General features: G+C 39.2%; 1 protein-coding gene across 8 annotated transcripts; it reads left to right on the top strand.

Annotated features, from left to right (window-relative positions):
- Positions 1 to 22,391, top strand: LOC148103012 (uncharacterized). 8 transcript variants are annotated; one of them, XM_087840011.1, is made up of 13 exons: positions 1 to 995; positions 1,412 to 1,515; positions 4,705 to 4,906; positions 5,068 to 5,100; positions 5,199 to 5,317; positions 17,476 to 17,578; positions 17,742 to 17,774; positions 18,116 to 18,148; positions 18,248 to 18,481; positions 19,587 to 19,690; positions 20,771 to 20,936; positions 21,033 to 21,088; positions 21,413 to 22,391. In XM_087840011.1, exons 3-12 carry the CDS (start codon positions 4,751 to 4,753, stop codon positions 21,075 to 21,077), a joined length of 1,026 nt encoding a protein of 341 aa, XP_087696137.1. In that variant the 5' UTR covers positions 1 to 995; positions 1,412 to 1,515; positions 4,705 to 4,750; the 3' UTR covers positions 21,078 to 21,088; positions 21,413 to 22,391. The 8 variants fall into 8 exon arrangements, with proteins under 8 accessions (XP_087696137.1, XP_087696134.1, XP_087696133.1 ...); XM_087840008.1 differs by lacking the exon at positions 1,412 to 1,515 and having other exon boundaries at positions 21,425 to 22,391; XM_087840007.1 differs by lacking the exon at positions 1,412 to 1,515.
- Positions 22,392 to 23,302: the final 911 nt, after the last annotated feature.

Genomic DNA, 23,302 nt, shown 5'->3' with positions numbered 1-23,302 from the left:
GTTCCAAGATGGCCGAGGAAGTACACGCTTACTGCCGAGCTTAGCAAATGTAACGCTATAATACTGTAGGAACACTGTGTCAACTCAGACCTCAGAAGCTTTTTCGGTATTTAAGCCAGAAAATGACCGATTTTGATCAATAAAGCGACAAAATGTCACAGCGTGACAATAAAAGACCCTCGGCTAGCTCCAACAACGAAGCTACTGCTAAAGGCTAATGCTAGCCAAACAGCCGGGTCGGTAAACCCACTGCTTGACTACTGTCATGACTACACGGCTTTTTCACTACCTCTCCCAATAACTGTGGACGTAATGGACGAGTTTCCACCTCTACCTGTCTCACCCAGCCAGTCTCCGGCGCCAAAGAAAGCCCTGCATTCAAAGGTAGATAGCGTGGATATTGTTGAAACTCTGTCAAAGCTAATAAACGAAAGAATGGATGACCTGGATCAGAAAAACTGGACTTTGCATGTGAAGAGATATAAAAGATGTCAAATGCAGAGTGGGCACTTTGGAGCAGAAAATCTCCAAAGAGGAAGAGCGTATGACCAGCAAAGAATCACAGATCACGAGCGATACTCCAGACGGTGAAACCTCAGGCTGTTTGGTGTCAAAGAAGAGCAACAGGATGATACATGGAGAGTTGCTGTTGAGATTTGTCAGGCCTGTTGCCTGAATGTAAAAATCAACTTTATGACACCGTACATCGGGTTGGCTCCAAACGCCCAAACAACATCAGTCCCAGACCTATTATCATCCAGTTCATCTCCCGCAGAACCAGAGATAGCCTGTGGAAAGCAGCCAAGACATCTCCATTCTTAAAGGAGAACCGGGACCTGAAGTTTGCTGAGGACCTTTCCTGAGAAGAGAGGGAGCGCCGCAGCAAGATGTGGCCTATTATTGAGAAGGCTCGCAGAGAAAATAAAAAGGCCTATTACGTCGGATGCCGGGGTTTTGTTAATGGGACGGAAGTTTTCCCGTCTTCAGAATGAGAGGTGAATACGGGGGAGCTAAGGAATAGAAAAGTCCCTACAATGTTGCACAGTTGCTTGGACTTGGTTGAATGTTTTTCATTGATCCTTCTGATGTTTTGGATCATTAAGTCTATGCTTCATTTATATTTCGAGGACACTTTAAGTTTCAGCACCTGAGTTGTACCTTAAAAAATATTTCTTGTATTTATGCCGAGTTATTTTCATCCCTGCAATGCTCGGTCCCTAAGTGAGGTTTATTTTTTTGTTAAGCACACAATATTGGTTCCTTAAATTTCTAGCGGTTTATTTTTTGTTTTCTTAATTATCATTTTCTATTGTTTCCCTTAATGCCAGGGGGTTGAGACAGATCTGTAAACGTAAAGTCTTATTTTGTTTGGTAAGAAATATAAAAGTGATTTTTGTTTTTTCCAAGAAAGCCATTCTGTATCTGCTGATGTGAACTTCTGGAAGTCTCAGTGGGGTAACGATGTTTGGTATTCGCACGCCACAGAGAGGTCAGCTGGGGTCACAACACTCAAAGGTAGCTTCGGAGGTATTGTTCTACATTCAGATTGTGACTCTTTGGGTCATTATATTTGTCTGGTAGTAGAATACAATCACTCCATTTTCATAATTGTCAATTTATATGGCTATAATACCAAACCTGAAAATGACTAATTAATTGACTCTTTAGATCATAGGTGTCAAACCCTGGCCCGCGGGCCAAATTTGACCCGCAGCCTAATTACATTTGGCCCGCGAAGCCATACCAAATTACTATTAGAGCTGGCCTACTGGTATTACACAGCTAATATATATATTGTTTAGTATTAAGCTTTGCTTGTTCCATATTCAGTTTTTCAGCAAAATGTGTTTGAGTCCATAAGAAAAGATTCATTCTCATATCTGGAGGAATAAATATATTTCAATAAATATTAATGTTAGCCCACGACTTTGTTCCAGTTTTGAATTTTGGCCCACTGTGTATTTGAGTTTGACACCCCTGCTTTAGATACAAGGATTCGTTTTTGGCTCTCTAAATATCCCAGTTTGAATTTAATAATTAGAGGAGATTTTAATGTTTCACTAAATGACACTATAGATCGATGGCCCCCAGCACAACATTTTAGAAAAAAATTGAGATTGGAAACATTTATGGATAAATTTAATGTAACACATATTTGGAGAGACAAATTTCCTGATGATATATCATTTACCTGCAGTAACCATTCTGGTTCAAGGAAATCGCGTATTGATTTCTGGTTAATATCAAGTAGTCTATCAAAGGACAGTGTCACGGTCAATATCCTTGCAACTCCACTTACGGACCATAGAGCAATATATATATATATATTAACCTGCAACTCTTTTCAACTATTGTAATTAATAGATCCTCATATTGGAAATTAAATAGTTCGCTTTTGAGCCATACAATTGTGAAATCTGAAATCACACGACTTAAAACATTTTATACACAAGGCTAATATTGAGAATTCCTATGGCATAAACTGGGAAATTTGAGACGAGTAAAATGTTAAGACAGTATGGGGCAAAAATAGCTAAGTCAAGGGCAGCAGAAGAAGAAAATCTAATTGTTCAAATTTCCGCAATATATCAACTCCCACCAGACGAGGTCTCGGAGGAGGATAGATTACATCTTAGGTCCTTTCAATCTAAACTGGATGAGCTTTACCGCCAGAAAGCTGAAGGAGCTTTTGTTCGTTCAAGAAAAAGATGGATAGAGGAGGGAGAGCAGAATTTTGCTTATTTTTTCCGCATAGAAAAAAGTAGATCTAAAGCCAATACTATTCATAAATTGAATATAAATGGTACGGTCAGTGATGATGCAAAAATTATCTCTCAATTTTGTTGTAATTTCTACTCAAAGTTGTATGAATCCAATTATAACGCAAAGGTCGCTACCCAATTTATTGACTCTGTAAATAATGTTGAAATGATTAAAAGTGCTGATAGGCTTTTTTGTGACAGTGCAATTACTGAAAAAGAGATATTGACATCTATTGAATTTCTTAAAAACACAAATCTCCAGGCACAGATGGGCTGGTGGCTGAATTCTATAAATCATTTTCTTCTCATCTTGGGAAGGAAGGAAGCATAAATGCGACCTTTATTTTGAAATGTCCTTCCGGATGTTGAAGTGTCCAAATTGTTGTTAGCTGGAGACGTTTCTCATACAACTTTAGCGTTAGCAACAACAAAATCGGTTTTTGTGGTCCCAACTTGACCGAAATTTGACCATAAATGGGGAGATATACGTGTGCCTACAACTGCGACACCTCGAGCGATCCAGACGTAAAGTTTTCGATAATAGCGCTGCTTTTTGGTTAAACTAAACCAACAGACAGCTAGAAGCACGTTTGTAAAGTAACAGTGGCTTACAGAAGTAGGCTTGTATCAGTGTTAAGACTCAAATTTTCCACCTTTTCTCAACATTTTAAGCCCACATAATTAGATCTTTTTCTGTATACATGGGAGTGCAGTTCGGAGTGCACCTGGAAAAGTTACCGAGATGTGTACACAAGCTCACTAAGCAAAAAGGGCATAAACAAAGAAAGTTTATCACTGTACATTTTGCTGCGGCATTATTTTTTTATGCAGTTGCAATAGAGGGGTTTTATTCACACTAAATTCTAAGTCAAATCATTTGAGAACCACTTGTGAGCTGTAGGAGTGACTTAAGGTGCTGGTGGGATTGTATCAGGGATCAGCCCTGAGGTGCTTATTTCACCAACAAACATAATAGTCCATAGTATTCATGGACTGTGATGCAGGGAACATTGTGACCTATACTGACAGTAAGGAACAGGTGTGAACTGTGGACATCGGAGAGAAGAGAAATGAGAGGGATACAGGTGTGACACTGCAAGAAGTAGAGGTAGTGAAGATAGATGAGTTTACATACCATTCAAAACAATAGACAGTGCATAAGAGAGGTGAAGAAGAGAGTGCAGGCAGAGTGGAGTGGGTGGAGACGAGTGTGGGTGATTTTGTTTTGACAGGATAGCAGCAAGGGTAAAGGGGAAGGTTTACAAGATGCTAGTGAGACCTGTTATCATTTATGGTTTGAAAATGGTGGCACTAACAAAAAGACAGGAGGCGCAGTTTGAGATGTTAATATTTTTATTGTAAATGACCAGGATGGACAGGATTAGAAATGAGTGTGTCAGAGGGACAGCTCAGGTTGAGTGTTGGGAGACAAAGTTAGAGAGCTGCATTTTTAGGTGGTTTGGACATATGCAGAGGAGGGACAGTGGATATATTGGACAAACGATGCTTAACATGGAGCTGTGGATTTGGTAAAGGAGAACATACAGAGGGTTGTTGTGACAGAGGAGGATGCTAAGCATAGGTTGAGATTGAGGCAGATGAACTGCTGTGGCGACCCCTAAAGGCAGCAACGGAAAAAAGAAGAAGAAAAAAAGACCACTTAAGATCCTCTAAATTACATCTACGAGACAAAAATACTCCAGATTAAGACCTTTAACAGTAAATTATGCTCTTATTATTATGTTTTTCTGTTGTTTAAGTTGAATTATCTAGCTTACATTCAGTATATCACGCTGGAAATACTGAGTGTTATATTACATATAGCATATCATAATCAGTTTTAACAGAGTTAGTCAACAGGTATAATTTACTGAACTCTACACGATTTTTAGTGAGTTACTTTTCACACAGGGGAAAAAATGTTTTCTGTGTGTGCATGCAGGTTTCCCCTGTACAACCCCCGAAAACTTAAAAAATGGGTACTGAACATGAAGTGGAAGGACTGGACGCCGACTCGCTTTTCTGTTCTGTGCATCAATCACTTTGAGGAGCAGTACATTGACAAAACGGGCAAAAGTGTGACACTTCGGGAAGATGCGGTTCCCACCATATTTACACCGACTGACAACACACAGAAAAAGAAGGTTTGTGTGTATCATAGATAATTGTTGGCATCATTTAGAAATAAAACATTTGTGAAATATTTTAAGCTGCATAATGAAACTCCTCCTGTTTTTCCGTTTAAACCTCTCAAGTCCAGCGGCTTTTTAAAAATAAAGGTGTTGTTACTGTCTCCTTGATACAGGCTGCCATTAACCCGAGACGTAAACGACACAAGGTGAGCTGACCCAGACAGTTAACTTTTTATTGTTTAACGTTTAATGTTATTCATTTTTCTAAATGCATTACGTGTTGTTTCTTTTATTGTGAATGCAGCAACCTGGTGCTAAAAGCTCAGAGAAGGATTTGGCTGCATCTGCAACATCAGCTCTCCCTGCAACAGACGACAGCGTCCGGGCCAAAGAACCCAGCCAGATAGAACAAGAGACATCTGGGTATGTAACTACACACAAGGAGACGTTTACTGTTGTTACGGATTCAAATATTGGGAATGGATACAAGAGGAAAACCAAAATAACAACACTGGTCCGGCCGGGTCAAGTCAAACGATGATTTAATGAACACACGCGTGGGAGATGGACACCATACACAGACAGCATCAGATCTCAAAATGGTGGAGCCTTGATCAAACTCTTATAGCCTCTAGTGGCCCCCTCCTAATCATCAGAGCCTAAACATTCTTTCTCACACAGCGCCTAAGCTACGACCTTGGCTCCCTGTTTATCTGCTCCTGATGAAATGGGGCAGTATGCTCTGTTCTCTTCTAATCAGACAAATGAGACGATGACTTTCTGTGAACAGTATTTCTTATAACTCAGCAGTATAATGCATCATAAAACAATATCATTCATTCACAATAAATCAACAGTCTAATGTAATGCAAATCAGTTTACCAAATGTAATAGTTATCACCTTCTTCTAGTTCAGGAGCATAATGCAAACTGAAACTACATAATAATTCACAATCTTTAATTAGGGGTCTAACATGGCATAAAATAATATCATAATCCCACAATTCCCCCTGATGAGCTCTTTAGACATAAAGAGCTCACTTACACCCTGCAATCCAGTGTTGCCGGGTTCATTTCTCCTTACTCCTGAGGCCTTTTGTCCCCCTGTTGGGTGAACCATATGTGAGATGACCTCTGTGTTTACGCAGTTCAGATGCAAGAAAAACTTTTATTACAACAACAACAGTAGGTACAGATGACACTCCCATCACTCCCCAGTTCTCCCACAGCTTTATTTCGGTGCTACCTTATACCCTCCAAACGTACTCGGACTAGAACCTCTGTCCGAGGAGCTTTTAACCTTTATTTTATTGCTGTAGGCACCAGTGTCTTCCAGTCGGGTGATCCTCTGCTCTTGTTTCCTTCAACCTCAGGGGTTAGACAACCCTTCAGTCGTTGCACAGATCAGGGGATTATTCTGCCCCGATTTCAAACAATGATCTGTGTATTCTGGGATAACAGCTGTGTTCCCCAGGAAAAGGAACAGAAAGGTGTTCTCCTTATGACCAACAGCCTCTCGAACGTCGTTGGTGTGGTGTTCCTGGATTTCCGTCAACCCCTTCGTGGTTATCGCTGTGTTTATTTGATCCATCCTTTTTAGGTGACTAACTGGAGCCCAAAATGCCATGACACTTGAACCCAGTTGATGTTTCCGCAGTCACCGTAACTGTCTCTGCTGCCAAGGATCCTCGTATATCTGTGACCTCGTCTGGTGTCTGTTCCTTTCTCTGTAAGAGACAGAAAACCAAAACACCTCTCTTCCTAGCTCTAACAATCTAATGTTGCTGTCTACTGATCTTTTGGTGATTCAGAATTGGTTTAGAACATTCAGAATGTCCCAAGGACTTATCCTAATTTAGTGTATGTGTGTGTAAGCGTGTTTGCATTTAGCCCGCTGCACTCAAGGCATTTCTTACACTTTATCAGTCCGGACTATCGCCGAACGAAGCTTATGACCTTCAAAAGACCGAGTGCCAACTCATTATAAGCACATTTGCAAGATATATATAAAAATGATTAAAACCACTCATTCTAATAAAAGACATAAAAAACAAATTAGCCATTTCTAATTCTAACATGTGTCCATTCAATTAAGCTAGAAAATTAAAAGAAAAGGTTAGTGACCTCATATCTTAGAAAGTATCAGACTTTCTCCTGTCCAGTGTCGTTGCTCCAGTCTTGTTATTCTGTGTTAGGGAATGAAATCAATTTAATTGTCATGTTAGATCTGTTCAACACCTGGCTCCGCCCAGAGCCTGCGTCTTCACAATCGTCTACAAACAAAACCTGTATTATTATGAACTTCACTTCAACATGAACTTGTTGACTACTTTTGACACCTGTAGATAGAAGATTAACATGGGGTTATAACAATCACTGTAATACAAATGTTAATATGTCAATAGCTTCAATAAATGTTCAATGCAATGCTTGTTATATGATTCTGATGTAACAATAATGCTGATGCTAAAATAACAGTAAAACACACCCTTTTTTATCCCTTACTGACCACAGCAGGGGCCTCTATGTTTTGATTCAGCCATGAAGCTCACCTGATTCATCACTGAGCCCCACCGGCACTGGCATCTGACAGGGTGGTGCTGCATATTCTTCCTTTAATGTCACTATTTTCAATCTGTTAATTAGAGTGCTTAAACATGAAGTAGACTACATCCACTACAAGTCAATACAACTGTGAATGTGGCCAATTATCAATCTATTACCAATCAATAACAAAAAATAGCTTTTATTTTATGCATGCTTTTAGTCAACCACTCACCCACAGGATCTCCAATCCCAGAAAATTCCTTCTCCTCATTTAATAAGTCTGTCCTCCTTCCATGCCCTGGTAACTGGTCCATCCAGAGCTGTATCATTATGAAATATACATACAACAAGCCAAACCACACCTTGGTCACACCAACCCTTTTCCGCCCTGAAGATGTCCAACGCCATCTTAGTCTGGACTGTCAAAGGTGATTTTAACGCTGATTGTTCCGACAATCCATTTATAACATTTCCTGGTCAGATTAGCCAATCCCTGCACACTGGAATAAACATATTCAACATGATCAACATTTTTCCTGCGTGTTATTTCCCCATCTTATTGATTCCAACGCTCCATCCTTATGTGATTTGTTGCATTATGTTTATCTAGAACTCCACTCTGTCTCTAAATGTTTGAAGAATTTTTCATGTTTGGGGTCAAGTTTTAAGAATTTGACCATACGTGAAATTAATGGTGTTATTGTAACATGGTAGACTAGTGTGCCTGTGTTAATTCAGCTCCATATTATTGTGTGAAGTTGCACTGGGTTGGGAGTGGTTTTTTGTGCGTGTGTCACATTTTTGGTTAGCCAATGGCTGGAATGGGGTTGGACTAATTAGAGGCAGGTGTACTTGATTGCACTGATACACTGGTCTACTTATAGCCCACACTACAAACACTGCTGTGTCATTTTGTCTCTCTGTGCATGTATGTAATGTGATAATCTGATATGTTTGGGATGGATGGGTTTTGCGCTATGAATTTTATACTGAAGGTGTCATTTTGTCTCTCTGTGCAGGCCAAGGCCTATTATATGCCACAGCCTAAAGGCAGCATAGTTGCACAGGTTGGAGTGATCACTGGCTATATGCTTGCAGGGTAGTGGGTCTCCAAGGACAACTTCTACCCCTGTTAAAGGCAACATGTGGAGTGCAACTGGCTGTGTGGCATAGCTGGCTCTGGCCTTGGGACTGTGTGTTTTTATTTGATTCATGAATGGGACACTGGACTGTTTTATCTTTTATCTCTTGATATTTTTTGTCACTAAATTATCTTTTAGAATTTTATTGACTGTCATCGTTTTGCCCACGACTGAGACGGTTGGTCAGACCTAAAATCTTTCTTTGGGTGTGTTACATTATCACCCCCATCGGGGCTTACCTTTCCCACTTCTGATGATATTCCTCCCTATTCTTTGCAAGTACCCGCTTTTGGTGGCGAGAAACTGTTGGTGTGGTCAAGTGGGCGCTGTAAAAACAAAAGCTCAGGACAGAACAGTTATCAGTCATGTACTTCATACAAAATTAGCATATATTGAATTTCATATTGATCCTCTGAGTGTAATGGTACATTTTAATTTTAATTTATCAAAGCTAAACACAATAATTTTTCTTTATTTTGCTCTTGTTCTTGTGCAGCACCACATGCCCCTGTCGGTTCTATCTTACTTTTCTAAATTATTGACTATTTCAATGGAGAACCTAAATGACGTGGACCAAGGTTTGTCATTACATATCTCTATTTTGAATGTGACAAGTCTATCATTCCCCTGTTAGAGTTTTTTCTTGCTTTTTCTATCAAAATTGATTGACTTTTTACAGTGGCCCGCTATGGTTAATAATAACATGTTCAGTCATGAGTGAAATCAAAGCTTCTCTTCACTTTAGCATTTAACATTCCCAACAATATAATGTGCTGCATTAATCGAAACACAGCTAATAAAACACAATTTTCTTGATGGAAACATCAGTAGCTCAAAATTAGCAACCAAAGGGTTAAGTCTGCAGTTCACACTCATGTGAAGCTACAGCCTCCCCCCCTAGTCTCTGTCCTCCTACTCCTGCAAAAACAAAACAAAGCGAGACAAAACATCCACCCTTCTTTTACAAGCTGGGTGAATTGTTTGTAGACATGTACTAATCCTAAAGTCGGTATCGTTTTTGTCTCAGTGTCAAGTCAGTTTAAACATTTAGTCGTCAGTCCATCACAGTCCAGTCACATGCATACATTCACACACATTCATACCAGATATTGCTGATAATGGAGTCTCACACGCAACCTATTCGAGGCTCCATCACCAGCAAGATGACGTCATCATTTTAAAGGAAAACAGTTCCTTGTTTTTTTTGACTGGATTGACTCGCTGCAATCCTTTTAGGCTCAGGACTTCTCATGTGATCAATGTCCCATATAAGTGAATTTCTCCAGAGCCCATTATAATTGTGGAGAAAAATACTTTGCGACTGTTTCTAGTAATCATGTTTTATAGCGCTTTAAAGTTCAATCTCTCAGGCCTGGATTAAAGAGCTGATTTGTTAAATCAGGAACTCACAAAATACCAAAATATCACCACCGGTGGATCACTCCTCTCAGATGTTCTTATTTCAGTGCACTGTAACAAAAGCAAAGACAAACGTAACCAATAAAATACTCATATAATAACAAATACTGGGGCCCGTTGGAAACATGTCCAAGCATAAAACCATCTTTCTCTCTCTTAGAGAAAGAAAACAATCCAAACCTCACTGATAAAATCAACCTAGTGTTAAGCAAAACCCAAAATCAACCAAAACTTCACCAGAAAGTTTTTCTCCGTCCCGGGACAATATTGTGTAGGCATACAGGTACCGTAACTTCTTTTTGCACTGACAAAAACATGTTGGACTTATTTCAGTCAATAGTGGACACTAGTTGCACACAAATGTTTTGCTTTGGTAGAAACTTAAACAACTGAGTTAAATCAACACAACCTTTTCATATTCAGTAAACCTGTGCATTTTGAGTTCATATTACAGGATTAAGACATGTTCAGATGGAGTAAGTTAAGCTCCTGGAATATTTTAATCCTTCACAATTCTGTCATTTTTTCAACACTATTCACTAACTTTTATCCAAATTCTACTTGGTCCCTTAAATACTACATGTTGTCTTCATATTGCCTACGGTTCAACAAAGTCTAAATTCTGATTACCATAAAAATTGAATGGGTCTACAACAACTACCATCCTCCTATCTTTATCCTAATTGCACGAGGGCTGGGAAATAACTCTAAAGTGATAGGTTACGAGGCAGGGTGCACCCCGAACAGGTCACCAGTCTATCACCTAGAAACAAACAACCATTTACACTTACATTCACGGATAATTTAGAATCATCAATTAACCTAACTCTAATAGCTTCATGACTTTTCACTGTGGCAGGAAACCAGAATACCCAGAGAGAAACCACTGCAAACTAGCCAGACTGTGGACTTGCACCCAGGACCTTCTTACTGTGGAGCAACAGCACTCACCAGCATGCCAACAATGTAGGAAATACAGGGAAGCTATGATTTCCTGTTGAATTTTATACAAATCTTTAAAGCCTGAGGCAATTGTGTTAAATACATGTGGGATGCTTACATAAATCCAAGGGCTGGCCCCCTTTTCTTTTTTTTTCTTTTTTTTTTTTTCTTTTATTTATTATTATTATTTTTTTTTTCTTCAGTGTGTTCCTCCTTCAATTAAATCTCAATCACAAACATGTGACTCTCCGAAATAAGGCTCACACCGTTAATTCATCATTTTCACTCTGTACCACTGCTCCTTATCAGGCTGTGTGAAGCACAGTAAACAATTCAGTTGAGGCCTTGAGCCATAAACAGACATCACTCACAGACATTGTTTTCATAACCAAACTGCTCTAGACCCTGTCCCCTAAATCTGCACAAATGCCCTCTGGGTGACATGAAATGCATTTAACCAATTAACAATCAATGGCTTCTTGTTGTTGTAACAAATTCTGTATTTGGACGTTTGTATGCAGCATTTTGCGTATCAGCATAGCATTTGTTAGTAAAGCATTCTTCATTGCATCAGCGTGTGTGTATCACTCTTCATTGCACAAACATGTGTATGTGTGTGTGGATCACTTCTCCGTGAATTGAATCAGCATTTTGATTTGTGTGCGTGCGTGTGTGTCATTTCTCAGTCAATCAACAAGTGCATATGTGTTCATATGTGTGTTTCTCTTGATTCTGAGTCAGTGTATGTAGATGTGTGTGTTTGTGTGTGTGTGTGTTTGTGTTCATCACTTTCCTGTTCTGGTGTTCTGGGTAAACCATGGCCTGAAGCGTGCTCTGGGGTCCTGCTCTCCTCCTTTTTTAGTCCGTTTGGGTCCATTGGTGCTGCTGCCCAAAGTTCTCTCCATACTGGTTCTGGCCCCAATTGAGGCAGTCCTTTTCTCCAGTGTCCTGCATCTTCTCCTTGTCCAGCTTCTCCTTAACTTGACCCTTTTTGCTTCTGTAGGTCCTTCAGGGTTTGCTCCTGCTGTTGGAGCTTCTCGTCAGGTTTGGCAACCTCCTGCTCCAGCAAGCTCCGGGCTGATTTCAAGTCCTGTATCTGGGACTCTAAGCCTGACTGATGGGTTCGATTAGCAGCCAGCTCCTCCTGAGCCATGCTCAGTTTCTGCTCTGATGTCTTGAGCTCTCACTGAGGGCAGAAACCTCAGAGTCTTTTCCGTACACGTCAGATTGAAGTTTATTGATGTTTTCCTTGCTTTGCTCCACGGCCTTCTGCAGCTCTGCTGTTCGGCTCTTCTCAGAGGTCAGCTCCTGACCGAGCCCCGACACCTGTGCCTTCAGCTTATGTTCTTCTGCTGCTTTTGTCCAATCTGAGGTGCCTTCTGACCTCAGTTACTCCTCGTGTCTCTGGCACGCCCTTTTTGCTGCCCGATCCTCCGTGTTGGTCCATCACTGTCCTGCACAGTTTTAATGCAGAGTTGTTAAGGTCAGCATTCTTTTGCTCGGCCTCACTTTTCATCCGGGCTTAATAGGCGTCTCGTCACAGCTCTGTCAGCTGAAGCTGTCTGGAAATCTCCCCCGTGTAGTGAAACGGGCCTTGGATTTAACGTTCTCCGTCTCCGCTGCATGAGATCTCTTTCCTGCAGCACTGTTGACATTCTCAGGCTGTTGTTGTGAGTCCAGCTGCTGTAGCATTTGGTCAGGGTCATATCAAAGATGGTAGAAGGGAGAGCCAAGATGGTAGAGGGGAGAGCAGGAGTCCAGGTCAGCCTCGGCTTTCCGGGCCGACAAAGCAGCCTGTAATTAAGCATAAAAGAGAAAAAACAAAAACAAAACAAAAACAGACGAACAGGAAAATGATGTTGTTTGAAAATAATGTTGTTTTGGCTATGTTATTCAGAGAGGGGCCAGGCCCTGTGTCAGCCTTCTCCCCCCCTTTTTTTTGTTTTTTCTCACTATATAATCAACTCATAACCCACCAAGTTGACAGGACAACACAGGTACACGTTAAAATTCTTAAGATCATGTTTAATAATTCAAAAAAGGAATTTTATTTCATTCAGTAATCTCTTGTATTATTCAATCAGAAAAAAAACATGTCACAATTCGACTCTTTTAACCACTAAATTTATTATTTCATCACTGGTTTGTGATTTACCAGTGTCTGTCATTTTGAAGTCAAGTTGTTGTCCTGCAACCCAGAGAGTTTAATTGTTAGTAGTGGATAGACTTTATCATTTAACATCAGGTGTATGTTAAGTTTCGCTGCTTTAAACTTGCTGGAAAATCTTCACGTGTTCATGAATGTAAGCTGTTTCTTCATTGCGTGTATGTGCGTTTGTGGGTGGGATATTTTAACTTTTTTCTCAAACAAGGCATTTCTCTAATTGTGTATGTTTTTAATTTTGTTTCCCAAATTTTGATTTCCCACCTTAAATAACAGCATTCCATGTCTTCAGCCAGGAATTAGAGCTTGCTTGTGAGATTCAGGGACACATGGTGCCAAAAACAATTCAGTGAAAAACTTGCCTGAAAATTTCCAGTGATGGTAGCCGATAACTGGAGGAGAAGATGTCCTTTAAGCTTCTTTTTCGGGTGGGGACAAAGTGAGAGGTCAAACTGTAAAATTTTGAGCCAGAGCTTGGCATGTGTGTCGTCCCAATTTTATTAATCTATCCTTTTGCCGCTGTACTCAGGTCTCCTGGTTGAGAGAAATCCACCTGTATTAAGAGACTAAAACATTCATTTACTATTTTTCTTACAACATCCATTTAATTCATCCACCTAGATTTTACTCTCTCTCTTGGTGCATAGTTCACACAGTCAGGCAGTTGCCTTTTATGGGCATGCAAGTTTCCGGTCACTTACCCCCAACAGCTGCGAAGCCGTCTCTCCCATATCAAAACTCAGCCAAACATCAAACATTCACCGTAGTCATTCAAAACTTTATTTGTAATATTATAATCAGCAAAATCAGCGTTTTAATTACAGGCATGTATCATTATTTGCAAATTATACTTATAAAACTCAATAACACGCTAAACAGGAAGTCCTCTGTGGGCTTCACAGCAGCCACCTCATTTGCATGTTCACACACTATCTAAAAATAGCTTGCAGCGCTGCAGCGCGCTGTCGTCACACACAGCCTCGTTTCACACTCAACTCTCTATGTTATTTTACAAAGACGTCTTATATTTACAATCACTCTCAGGCCTGAAAGTTTTAGCGCCTACACAATTTTGACAAATTTAAGATAACGGGTCCAACCGAAGAAAGTCCAACTTTTTTGTAATCAATTAACCAGTATCAGACTCTAACTGTATCTGGCCTCATCTCTAAAATCCCTAACTCAATTTAGAGTGTCCAAAAAAGCGCAGATACCGTTCAACACGGTAAGGAGACTCTAACTCCTAGTTATTCTGGAGTGCCCCAAGCTCCACAGTGACCAACTGACTATCCCTCAAAGAGGACAAGGCCTAGGCGTCCCTGGCCTTGGCAAGCGTTACCTCTGAGCACTGCGCCTCCTAGTGGACTCTAACCACCGTTCTCACAAAATTTATAATACTTTTAAACAACAGACAACACCCAAAAAACAAGAGTATGACTGAGGCAGATGCAACGTTATGGACATTGGAGACTCTAACTCGCAAAATGACCAACACAGATGCAATCCTTAGACCAATGGAGACTCTAACTCACAAAATGACCAATTCCCTATCCAACTACCTGAGACTCTAACTCGGTATTATTACCTTTACCTGAGACTCTAACTCAGTATTTTTACCTTTACCTGAGACTCTAACTCAGTATTTTTACTTATAAGCTTATTTCAAGTTTCAAAACTCATGAGATTTTTCATCAAAATCAAAACAGACACTCACCGGCAACTTTTACTGAATAGACATTTAATTTTATCGTCCAATTCAGCACACTTCGGATAAAATCAACAGGCCTGTGCCTACCTCTTTTATAAAGGCGCCTGTCCACTCAGTTCGATTGCCGGATAATGTCTGCCCGTCTGACCACCTCGGACTGTCCAAGCCTCCAAAACTTCCATCCCAATACCACAGGACGAGCCCCCAAAACTGTTACGGATTCAAATATTGGGAATGGATACAAGAGGAAAACCAAAATAACAACACTGGTCCGGCCGGGTCAAGTCAAACGATGATTTAATGAACACACGCGTGGGAGATGGACACCATACACAGACAGCATCAGATCTCAAAATGGTGGAGCCTTGATCAAACTCTTATAGCCTCTAGTGGCCCCCACCTAATCATCAGAGCCTAAACATTCTTTCTCACACAGCGCCTAAGCTACGACCTTGGCTCCCTGTTTATCTGCTCCTGATGAAATGGGGCAGTATGCTCTGTTCTCTTCTAATCAGACAAATGAGACGATGACTTTCTGTGAACAGTATTTCTTATAACTCAGCAGTATAATGCATCATAAAACAATATCATTCATTCACAATAAATCAACAGTCTAATGTAATGCAAATCAGTTTACCAAATGTAATAATTATCACCTTCTTCTAGTTCAGGAGCATAATGCAAACTGAAACTACATAATAATTCACAATCTTTAATTAGGGGTCTAACATGGCATAAAATAATATCATAATCCCACACTGTCCTAGTCCTCTTTTCTTAAATCAATAATAAGCAGTAATGCTTCAGTATGCACAGTACGGATTCCCTTCATGAGGGATTTGTGTCTCTTCCTTGGTATCTTTCACTTTTTAGGCAAATGTGTGAACAGCTACACTATGGAGCCACTTTCTTTAATCATTAATTATACCTCTAATAAGTCAGTGTTTACAGTTTGAAGACTGCTATTAGCTTCTTGGGCATATTTGCTTGTTAATTATTAATAATACGTTTATTTGTAAAGCGCATATTTACAAAGTGCTTAACCGTTTGAATAAAACCACACATTAAGGATAAGTGTACATAATCAAACATGCAGTTAGTCTTACATTCATTCCTGCATACACACATTCAAAGAACCAAGGGCCAAAAACAACAGTCAAACAATTAAGGAAAAGCTGAGTTATGAAGCGTCACTGAAAACCAACCATAAATTCAACCAACCTGATAAGCTGAGGAAGGTTTAGCAGTGGCAACTTCAAAAGCATTATTACCTCTGGTTTTAAAATAAAGGCGTAAAATAGTTAAAAGACCTTTTCAGACCCAGATGACCCTCTTCAGTCTCAGCAGATCTGCTGTATAGGTAGGAGCCAAGCCATGTAGGGCTTTATATGTTATTAATAACATTTTAAAATGAAGAAAGGTTTAATTTTTGCAGTGTTTGTTCAATAAAGGAAACAAGACCGGATGAGCTTAGAGATCAAAATTTAGATTGTGGTAAATAATATTAGCAGCTTTAAAGTTTTCCTTCCATATTATTCTCTAAAACCAACTTCCTCCTCCTGTTCTCATCGCTCCTTAATTCACTGAATCTGCAACTTTTTTGTTATATATTTGCTGAGCTTTTAACATTCACACATGCTCCATAATGAGCTTATGAGAAATAGTTTCTAGGTGTCACAGATTGATTCAATTATATTCCACTGTATATGTATAGTGACCGTGAAAGAAAGCCATATTGCTGACCAACTTGTAGTCTCGAGTTTAGTTTTAGTGCACTTCATAACGTTCACACAGGTGTACTTAAAAGTGCTGCCTTGTAGTCATAAGCTACACATTCAAATATGCACATAAATTCTGAAAACAAAGCATTCTTCTTTGCGTGGTTTTGATGCTTGATATTTATTTGCTGAGAAAAATATTTGTTTTGTGCTCAGTGAGGGACATTTAAGATTTGTTAGAAGTTTTAGAAGAAAAGCAAAAGATTAAAAAGGACTAAACATGTTACTTCTGACTAGTCAGTTTCTCTCAGAGGTATAAAAACAATCTGGTTCGTCAGCTGCTACCTGCTGAAAGATTGTGGCTCATAAATGTCTTTATAGAAGCAGTTAGCATTATACAAACGCCTCAGATTTGAAATTGATATATATTTAATGCACAAGCCTAAAAACCACAGTAACCTTGCAAAAAGGTTGTTTTGGATGGTACAGTTTGCAGGTTTACAGTGAAGATTGTGTGGTTACAGGTATAACACAATGTCAAACCTACGTTTTTTTCTTTTAAAAGCTGATAAAAGCATTTAAGATGACATTTTCCTGCTGTACACACATTTAAAAACAAATTTACAGTCATGGTGGTTTGCTGTAGTGGTCCATTGGAGATCTGCCCACTGGTTAGGTCACTAAACCAGTTTTCAGACCTAACCAAAGGTTTCCTTGGGACTTGTTGTGTTGGCAAAGATGACTTTCTGGTCGATCACAGGTTTTCTCTTGGAAAAAGATAAAGATAAAATCAAATCAAACACCAGAGAGGTTTCTTTGGTGCTTCTCCTTCATAAATCAAAAAAATTTCCTGTTCTTTTATTTATTTTGTTAATAATTTCTGTACAGATATATATTATTGTTTCCTTAATGTTTTAACTTTTTTCTGTTTTAATGATTAGAGATCCCAAAACGTCAGAGAAATGGAGGATTATAATTGATGAAGCGCTGATGAAGATCGATTCATTTCCACACTTTTTTCATGGAGATTACTGTGTACCACAGGTAAATGGAATTGTATTTTATACATACTGATCACTGGGATAACTTAAGAGTTTATGTTGAGCTAATCTTATGGCATTTACGGCATATCCAATATGTTTTATCTTGTTGTTTATCTTCATTAGTGCGAGTTAATCTATGTGTGTGTTTCCACCTGCATCGACAGAGTATCCACTGGGCTCCAGATAATAATTTCAGTGTAAGTAGAATATTTTCAGTCTACTAGGGGTGTAATAAATCTCTGAAACTGGATGAACACTAAAACCACAACCCTGATCACTTGATTGGATCATAAACAAAAAATAAACTTTTATTCTCATATATTTCCAGTTCACCCACTACTGGGACATTTTTAACAGAATTCACCAGACTAGCTTTAACCAAGGGCTCCACACGGGTATCAGGACACCGAGTGTTGGGCACAATTGTGTCACAGTTTCCTGTCTCTGCTGCAGAATTCTTACACCCCTTTAATCTGTAAAAGTTTGTCTTTTATATCGAGAAGCACTTAATTCACCTCCTCTTTTGTCATTTTTACAGCCTGAGGATAAAGACAATGAAAACATTATAGAGGTACGTCTGTTGTACGATTACCTGCAGGTGTTACTCCAAATCCAAACCAGGGTTTTGGGTGGTTTTGTCCCTCTGCCTGATGCATTGTCCTGACTGCAGGTGAAGGAGCCATGGGAGTGGCTTGCTCTGGATGTCCGAGGACCGCTGCCTCAAACAGTAAACGGACACAAATACATTTTGACGGTGACCGACTTCTACTCCAAATGGGTGGAAGCTGTGCCGATGACAGCGTGCCTCCCTTCAGCTGTGGCAAAGAACGTCATGGACATCATTGCGCACTTTGGATATCCACTGAGAATCCTCTCCAGACTGCCTCTTGACATAGTCCACAAAGTGAGCGCGCACCCTTGATTAATCTGCCTGGACTGTTTTGCAAAACCTGATTTCATATCAACATCAAAAATGTAGTTGAAGTTTAGAAACTTGCATTTTTTAAAGTGCCTTATAAATCTGACTTGGAATTAGTGCCTGAAAACCAAACCCAAGGCAGTTAAACCCATGTGTAGTTATTATAGTGACATTCTTTTAATTTAGAAGAGCATATTTAACCTTCACAAGACCAACTCGGCAATCATATAATGCATAAAGAGAAGCTAATATACTCCTTATTTTCTTTCACACATATACTGTCTTGTGGTACTTGCATGAATACAGTTGTGTTTGAAAACCATGAGTTTTCTCTGCAAAACACACGTACAACTGATGGCTAGAATCGAGTTCCACAACGTATTTTCACAACTTATCACGGAGTCCTGCGATGTCTCCAAACTTTGCCCCCTTTTTGCAAGTCTCTAATAGTCAGATTGAAGCCTTGGGCTGTTTGCATCACGCACTGCATCTGGCATAAAAATCTGTGAAATCAAGCATGTGCAGCCTGAGAACAATTCTCTAGTCTTGCTTTGTATGATGTCAGTGAGACCAGATGGCTCAGAAATTCCACCTTCCTCCGGTAAAAAGCTCCTGTTTACAAGTGGCTGCCAGTCAGGAGACTGTTGGCTTAAAGGGAGGAGAAGGAAGGTAAACTGGCTTGTTTTAGACCGTGGATGAACTTAAGGGCTGCACTGAGGCCCAAGGCAAGATGAAAAACATTATCTGAACTGTTAACAATTTGAAACTACAGGTTTTTTTTTTTAAGAGTTCCAGTATAAAAAATATGGTGCTGAGAATGAAACTTTATCTATTCTGTGAGATGTTATGATAATTAAATGCTAATGAAATAATATTGGTTTTGTTTTTGTTAAATTAAACATATACCCTGAATTGTCCAGTATATATGTTATACTGGAAATGAATTACCACCAGCTGAAAAAGCCCTTTTTGTCTTCCAGCTCATAATATAATGCATGATACTTTTTTTGTTATAAACTAATGTTATAGTGTGTCCTCGTTGTCCAGTTTCACACAACTGTATACTGTGTGAATGTCTTCCTGATGACAGATCAACCGAGAACTGAAAGATCAGCTGAAGGTTGCTGTTGCTCTTGTGGTCTATCATCAGCAGACGGGCATCGCAGATATGATCACACCACAGCTGATAGACAGGTCTGTAAAAAGCCAGGGTGTGCTAATATTTGTTTTTTGTGACATCTTATAGTCTTGTTATGCCTTTATACCTGTAGTTTTGTTTCCTTTGGTCCTTTTCCAGATTTTATTAATTTTACCAAAATACACTTTGTCATTTGGATGACCTACAAAGTTCATTCTCTTGTTGTTGCAGGTGAAAACCTGTAGCTTTTAACACAGGATAAAAACACTTAGGTTATTAATAATATCACGAATATTAAAGTCTCTGAAGTTTCCTGTTACCATATTGGTTTTGCAGTGAATGGTTTTAGATGCCTTCGTGCCTTTAGGGCAGTTATAACTGTGCATGCACCAATAAATCAGGCAAACATCAGTATCTGTTTGTTAAGTGGTGATGTAACAGGATTATTCATAGTGAGTCATTCAAACCACTCAGGAACATGTTTTAATGCATTGTGTTGTTGATGGATCATCTCTGAGATATAGTCCGTTTTCATCATCTTCTTCCTACCAGATGATAGTGGGAGACCCTCAACATGAACTTTTATTGAGAATAGTTTTATCCAGATCTGTGCTGATGTGTTTCTATCAGCTCGACCATAACTAACCACCTGGTAGTAAAGCATATGTCAAGTATCCCAAAGCTGCTGTTATTTTTTCCATCTACCTTAACATCGAAAGTTATAGCCGAACTCTACTTTTTTCTTTTTGTCAAAAAATATACTAAAGTGAGAATTTTGTCAACTTCAGATGGAAATGAGCTCTTCTTTACTTTTGGATGTCTGGACATGAAACTTTATTGAAACAGCGGTCGCGCTCATTTTATTGGAGCTGAAAGAGTCTGGACAATTTTGAACTCTCTGTGGATTCTCAGTACTTGTTTTGTTGGGAGCTAAAGGAATATTTGAACAACAATTTCCTGCTGATGATGTAGTTGTCTTTTATAATATTATTTGTTTTTTTTCTCAATGAGATAAAAGGGAATAAATAACACCAAACCTATGGACCAAACTGTTATTACAAACAATCGGCGCATAATACCTGGATGTTCTGTCGTCATAGTAACATCTCAGTGCTGTAATGTTCCTAATCAAACAGGATGGTGAACGATCTAATAGAGGAGCATGCAGCTGACTGGGATGTTTACCTGCCTGCCAAAGTGTTCAGTCTGTGCTTCAAAGAGCATTCAGAGACCAAGGAGAGGCCTTTCTCAGTGCTCTGCTGTAAGGGACTAGAGCCTGTTCAATTCCCCAGAGAACTGGATGTAAGTGTTGGTTTTAAAAATTTGAGTTCTAATAAATCTTTAATAAACCTTACAGGTAAAGTAAAATGACTTTCTGTTTAATCCATTTTTTCACAGTTTCCACTTTCCAAGATCCGAGAGAGTGCCTTTGTGGTTAGATAGAAGTTTACTCGGTGAGTTTTATGTGGAGTTGTGCACCACACTGTAATATAATATTCTGTATTTTACTGTTGTTTGGAACTGTGTGAAGCATATGGGGCATTTGTGGAATATATCACTGGGATTAGGTAATTACTATTACTATAGCAATTATTCAGGTTTATATTTTCTCTCGGTTAGATTATTGAGGTGTTCTTTTAACAAGCATCAGAAATCAGTTGAACGACTTCAAATCCAGCAGTGAGACGTCTTAAAATATTATGCCAGTTTTAGTGACACTACACTGGCTACTTGTGTTGTTTTAAACTGACTTAACAGTGATGTTCAACTTGTCTCAGTTTTATTTTCAGGTCACTTTAATTGGAAACAAACTGGAGCTGCTTTAGCAGCAAACCAGGGAAGAAGAACGTGTTCAGTCCTGGAGGTATTCGTTCTGGTGGAAACCCTGATGAGTGGACCGGGATGTTCTAGTACTGAGCTCTGTGGAGAGGATTTGTTGATGAAGCTGTGCATTTCAACAGCATTTTCCACTTTGTCTGTGATACACTGAGATGCTCCACCTATTTTTCATTCGCAAGTATTTTTGGATGTAGTATTTTAATTCAGTTTTTTGCTGTAGCACTGCAGCAAAATGTCTTGCTTAAAATATATAGCAGCGTGTCTGCAGTGTTGAGACTGGAACAAGGTAAATGTAGGTTAGGAAGGCAAGACAGTTTTCTGAGCCATAGGAGACTGATCAGTATAGCATTATTATTTTTATGACTTCAAGCAGTTCAGCCACCTCCACTGGTAAAGTTTAGGCTGCTGATCGTTGATGTTTTCTGTTTGTAAAAAGGTAAAAGATGCCAATAAACTTTATTTAAATATAATTTTTAATCACTAGTGAATAGTTTTTGTTTATTGACTATCCATGTTATTCTTATCCAATCTGGGGGTTCTTGAGGCCAACTCAGCTTAAGGTGAGAGAGGGGTACACCCTGGTTGCCAGCCTATCACATGATAACACAGAGAGACGGACAACCATTCATACTTACAATCTCACCTACAGCCAATTTAGACTCGCCAGTTACCCGATGCATGTCTTCAGACTGTTGGAGTAAGAGGACCCAGACTGGAAAAAAACAAAGTTAAAAAACACTTCTTTTTTTTTTTGTACAATAATCTCACAAACAGTTGATTTACAAGTCTTCCAAGAATCAGTTGACGAGCCTACAACTCACTTCTGCTATTCTTATTTTACAGTAAAGAGAAGTGTGTGTTTTTCTGTCACACATTTTTAGACACTGCTGACTCCTGAGGGTCAAGACAGAAAACCAAACCTCAGCTGTTGTCAGGTCAGTCATCCCACTCATCTCTGAGGGAAGGAAGACGTGATGAAACGGTTTAAAAGGTGTCGATGTTACAAAACTTTACTTGTGTTGAATCCAAAAGGAGGAAGCTTCTTGCGAGATCTGAAAAAATCTGAAAAAAAATTAAGATCAGATCTCAACAAAATAGATGAGTTCATTTATAAATATCCAGAATAATTATAAATATTTTATAGATAAACACACACACAATCTTTACACTTATAAAATTAATTTTGTATTTGAACACAATTCCCACCTGCTAAAAACAGTCTTTTTAACTCTAGTCACTGCTAAAACTATCAGCTGTAAAATCATCTGCTAATCTGTCTGCTAACCATCGATGGCAGGGGTATCAAACTCAAGGCCCAGGGACCAAAATCTGGCCAGCAATGACTCCAACCCGGCCCACAGGTTAGCTTTGAACAATATTCAAGCAGGGCACTCATTTTAAGCTTTTCACCGTGCTTTTATAAGATTTACAACTTTTCATACTGATAAGGACCTCACCCATTCATACTACACCAAAGTAATTAAGTAGCAGATAAACCGTTAAATGACAGAAAAGTTCCTGTTTCGCCCCGCTTACTATGGAAATTTCTGCTTTTTTGTGAATTAACAAAAGCATTGTTTTATTTTAAATTGTAATTTTCCACATTTATTTAAACCCAGAGTTTCAGTATTAATGCTCACGTGTTGACTTTTGCAAAACAAAACGTCTCAGTATGTGGGAAAAACGTGGCGCAATCCTTCATAAAACGGGAGCTCCGATTAACTCTGATAATTTAAGCAGTTATGAAGATAAATAAGACATTCAGACAGATATTCTCCTGTTGCATTAGTTTGTGCATGCACAGAGTGACACCGGCTGTTCCTCTCAAT

The sequence above is a fragment of the Neolamprologus brichardi genome, chromosome 4 (assembly GCF_056152115.1).
Source record: "Neolamprologus brichardi isolate AB-2024 chromosome 4, ASM5615211v1, whole genome shotgun sequence".
Taxonomy (NCBI): Eukaryota; Metazoa; Chordata; class Actinopteri; order Cichliformes; family Cichlidae; genus Neolamprologus; species Neolamprologus brichardi.
This window is presented reverse-complemented; position numbering and strand designations above follow the sequence as displayed.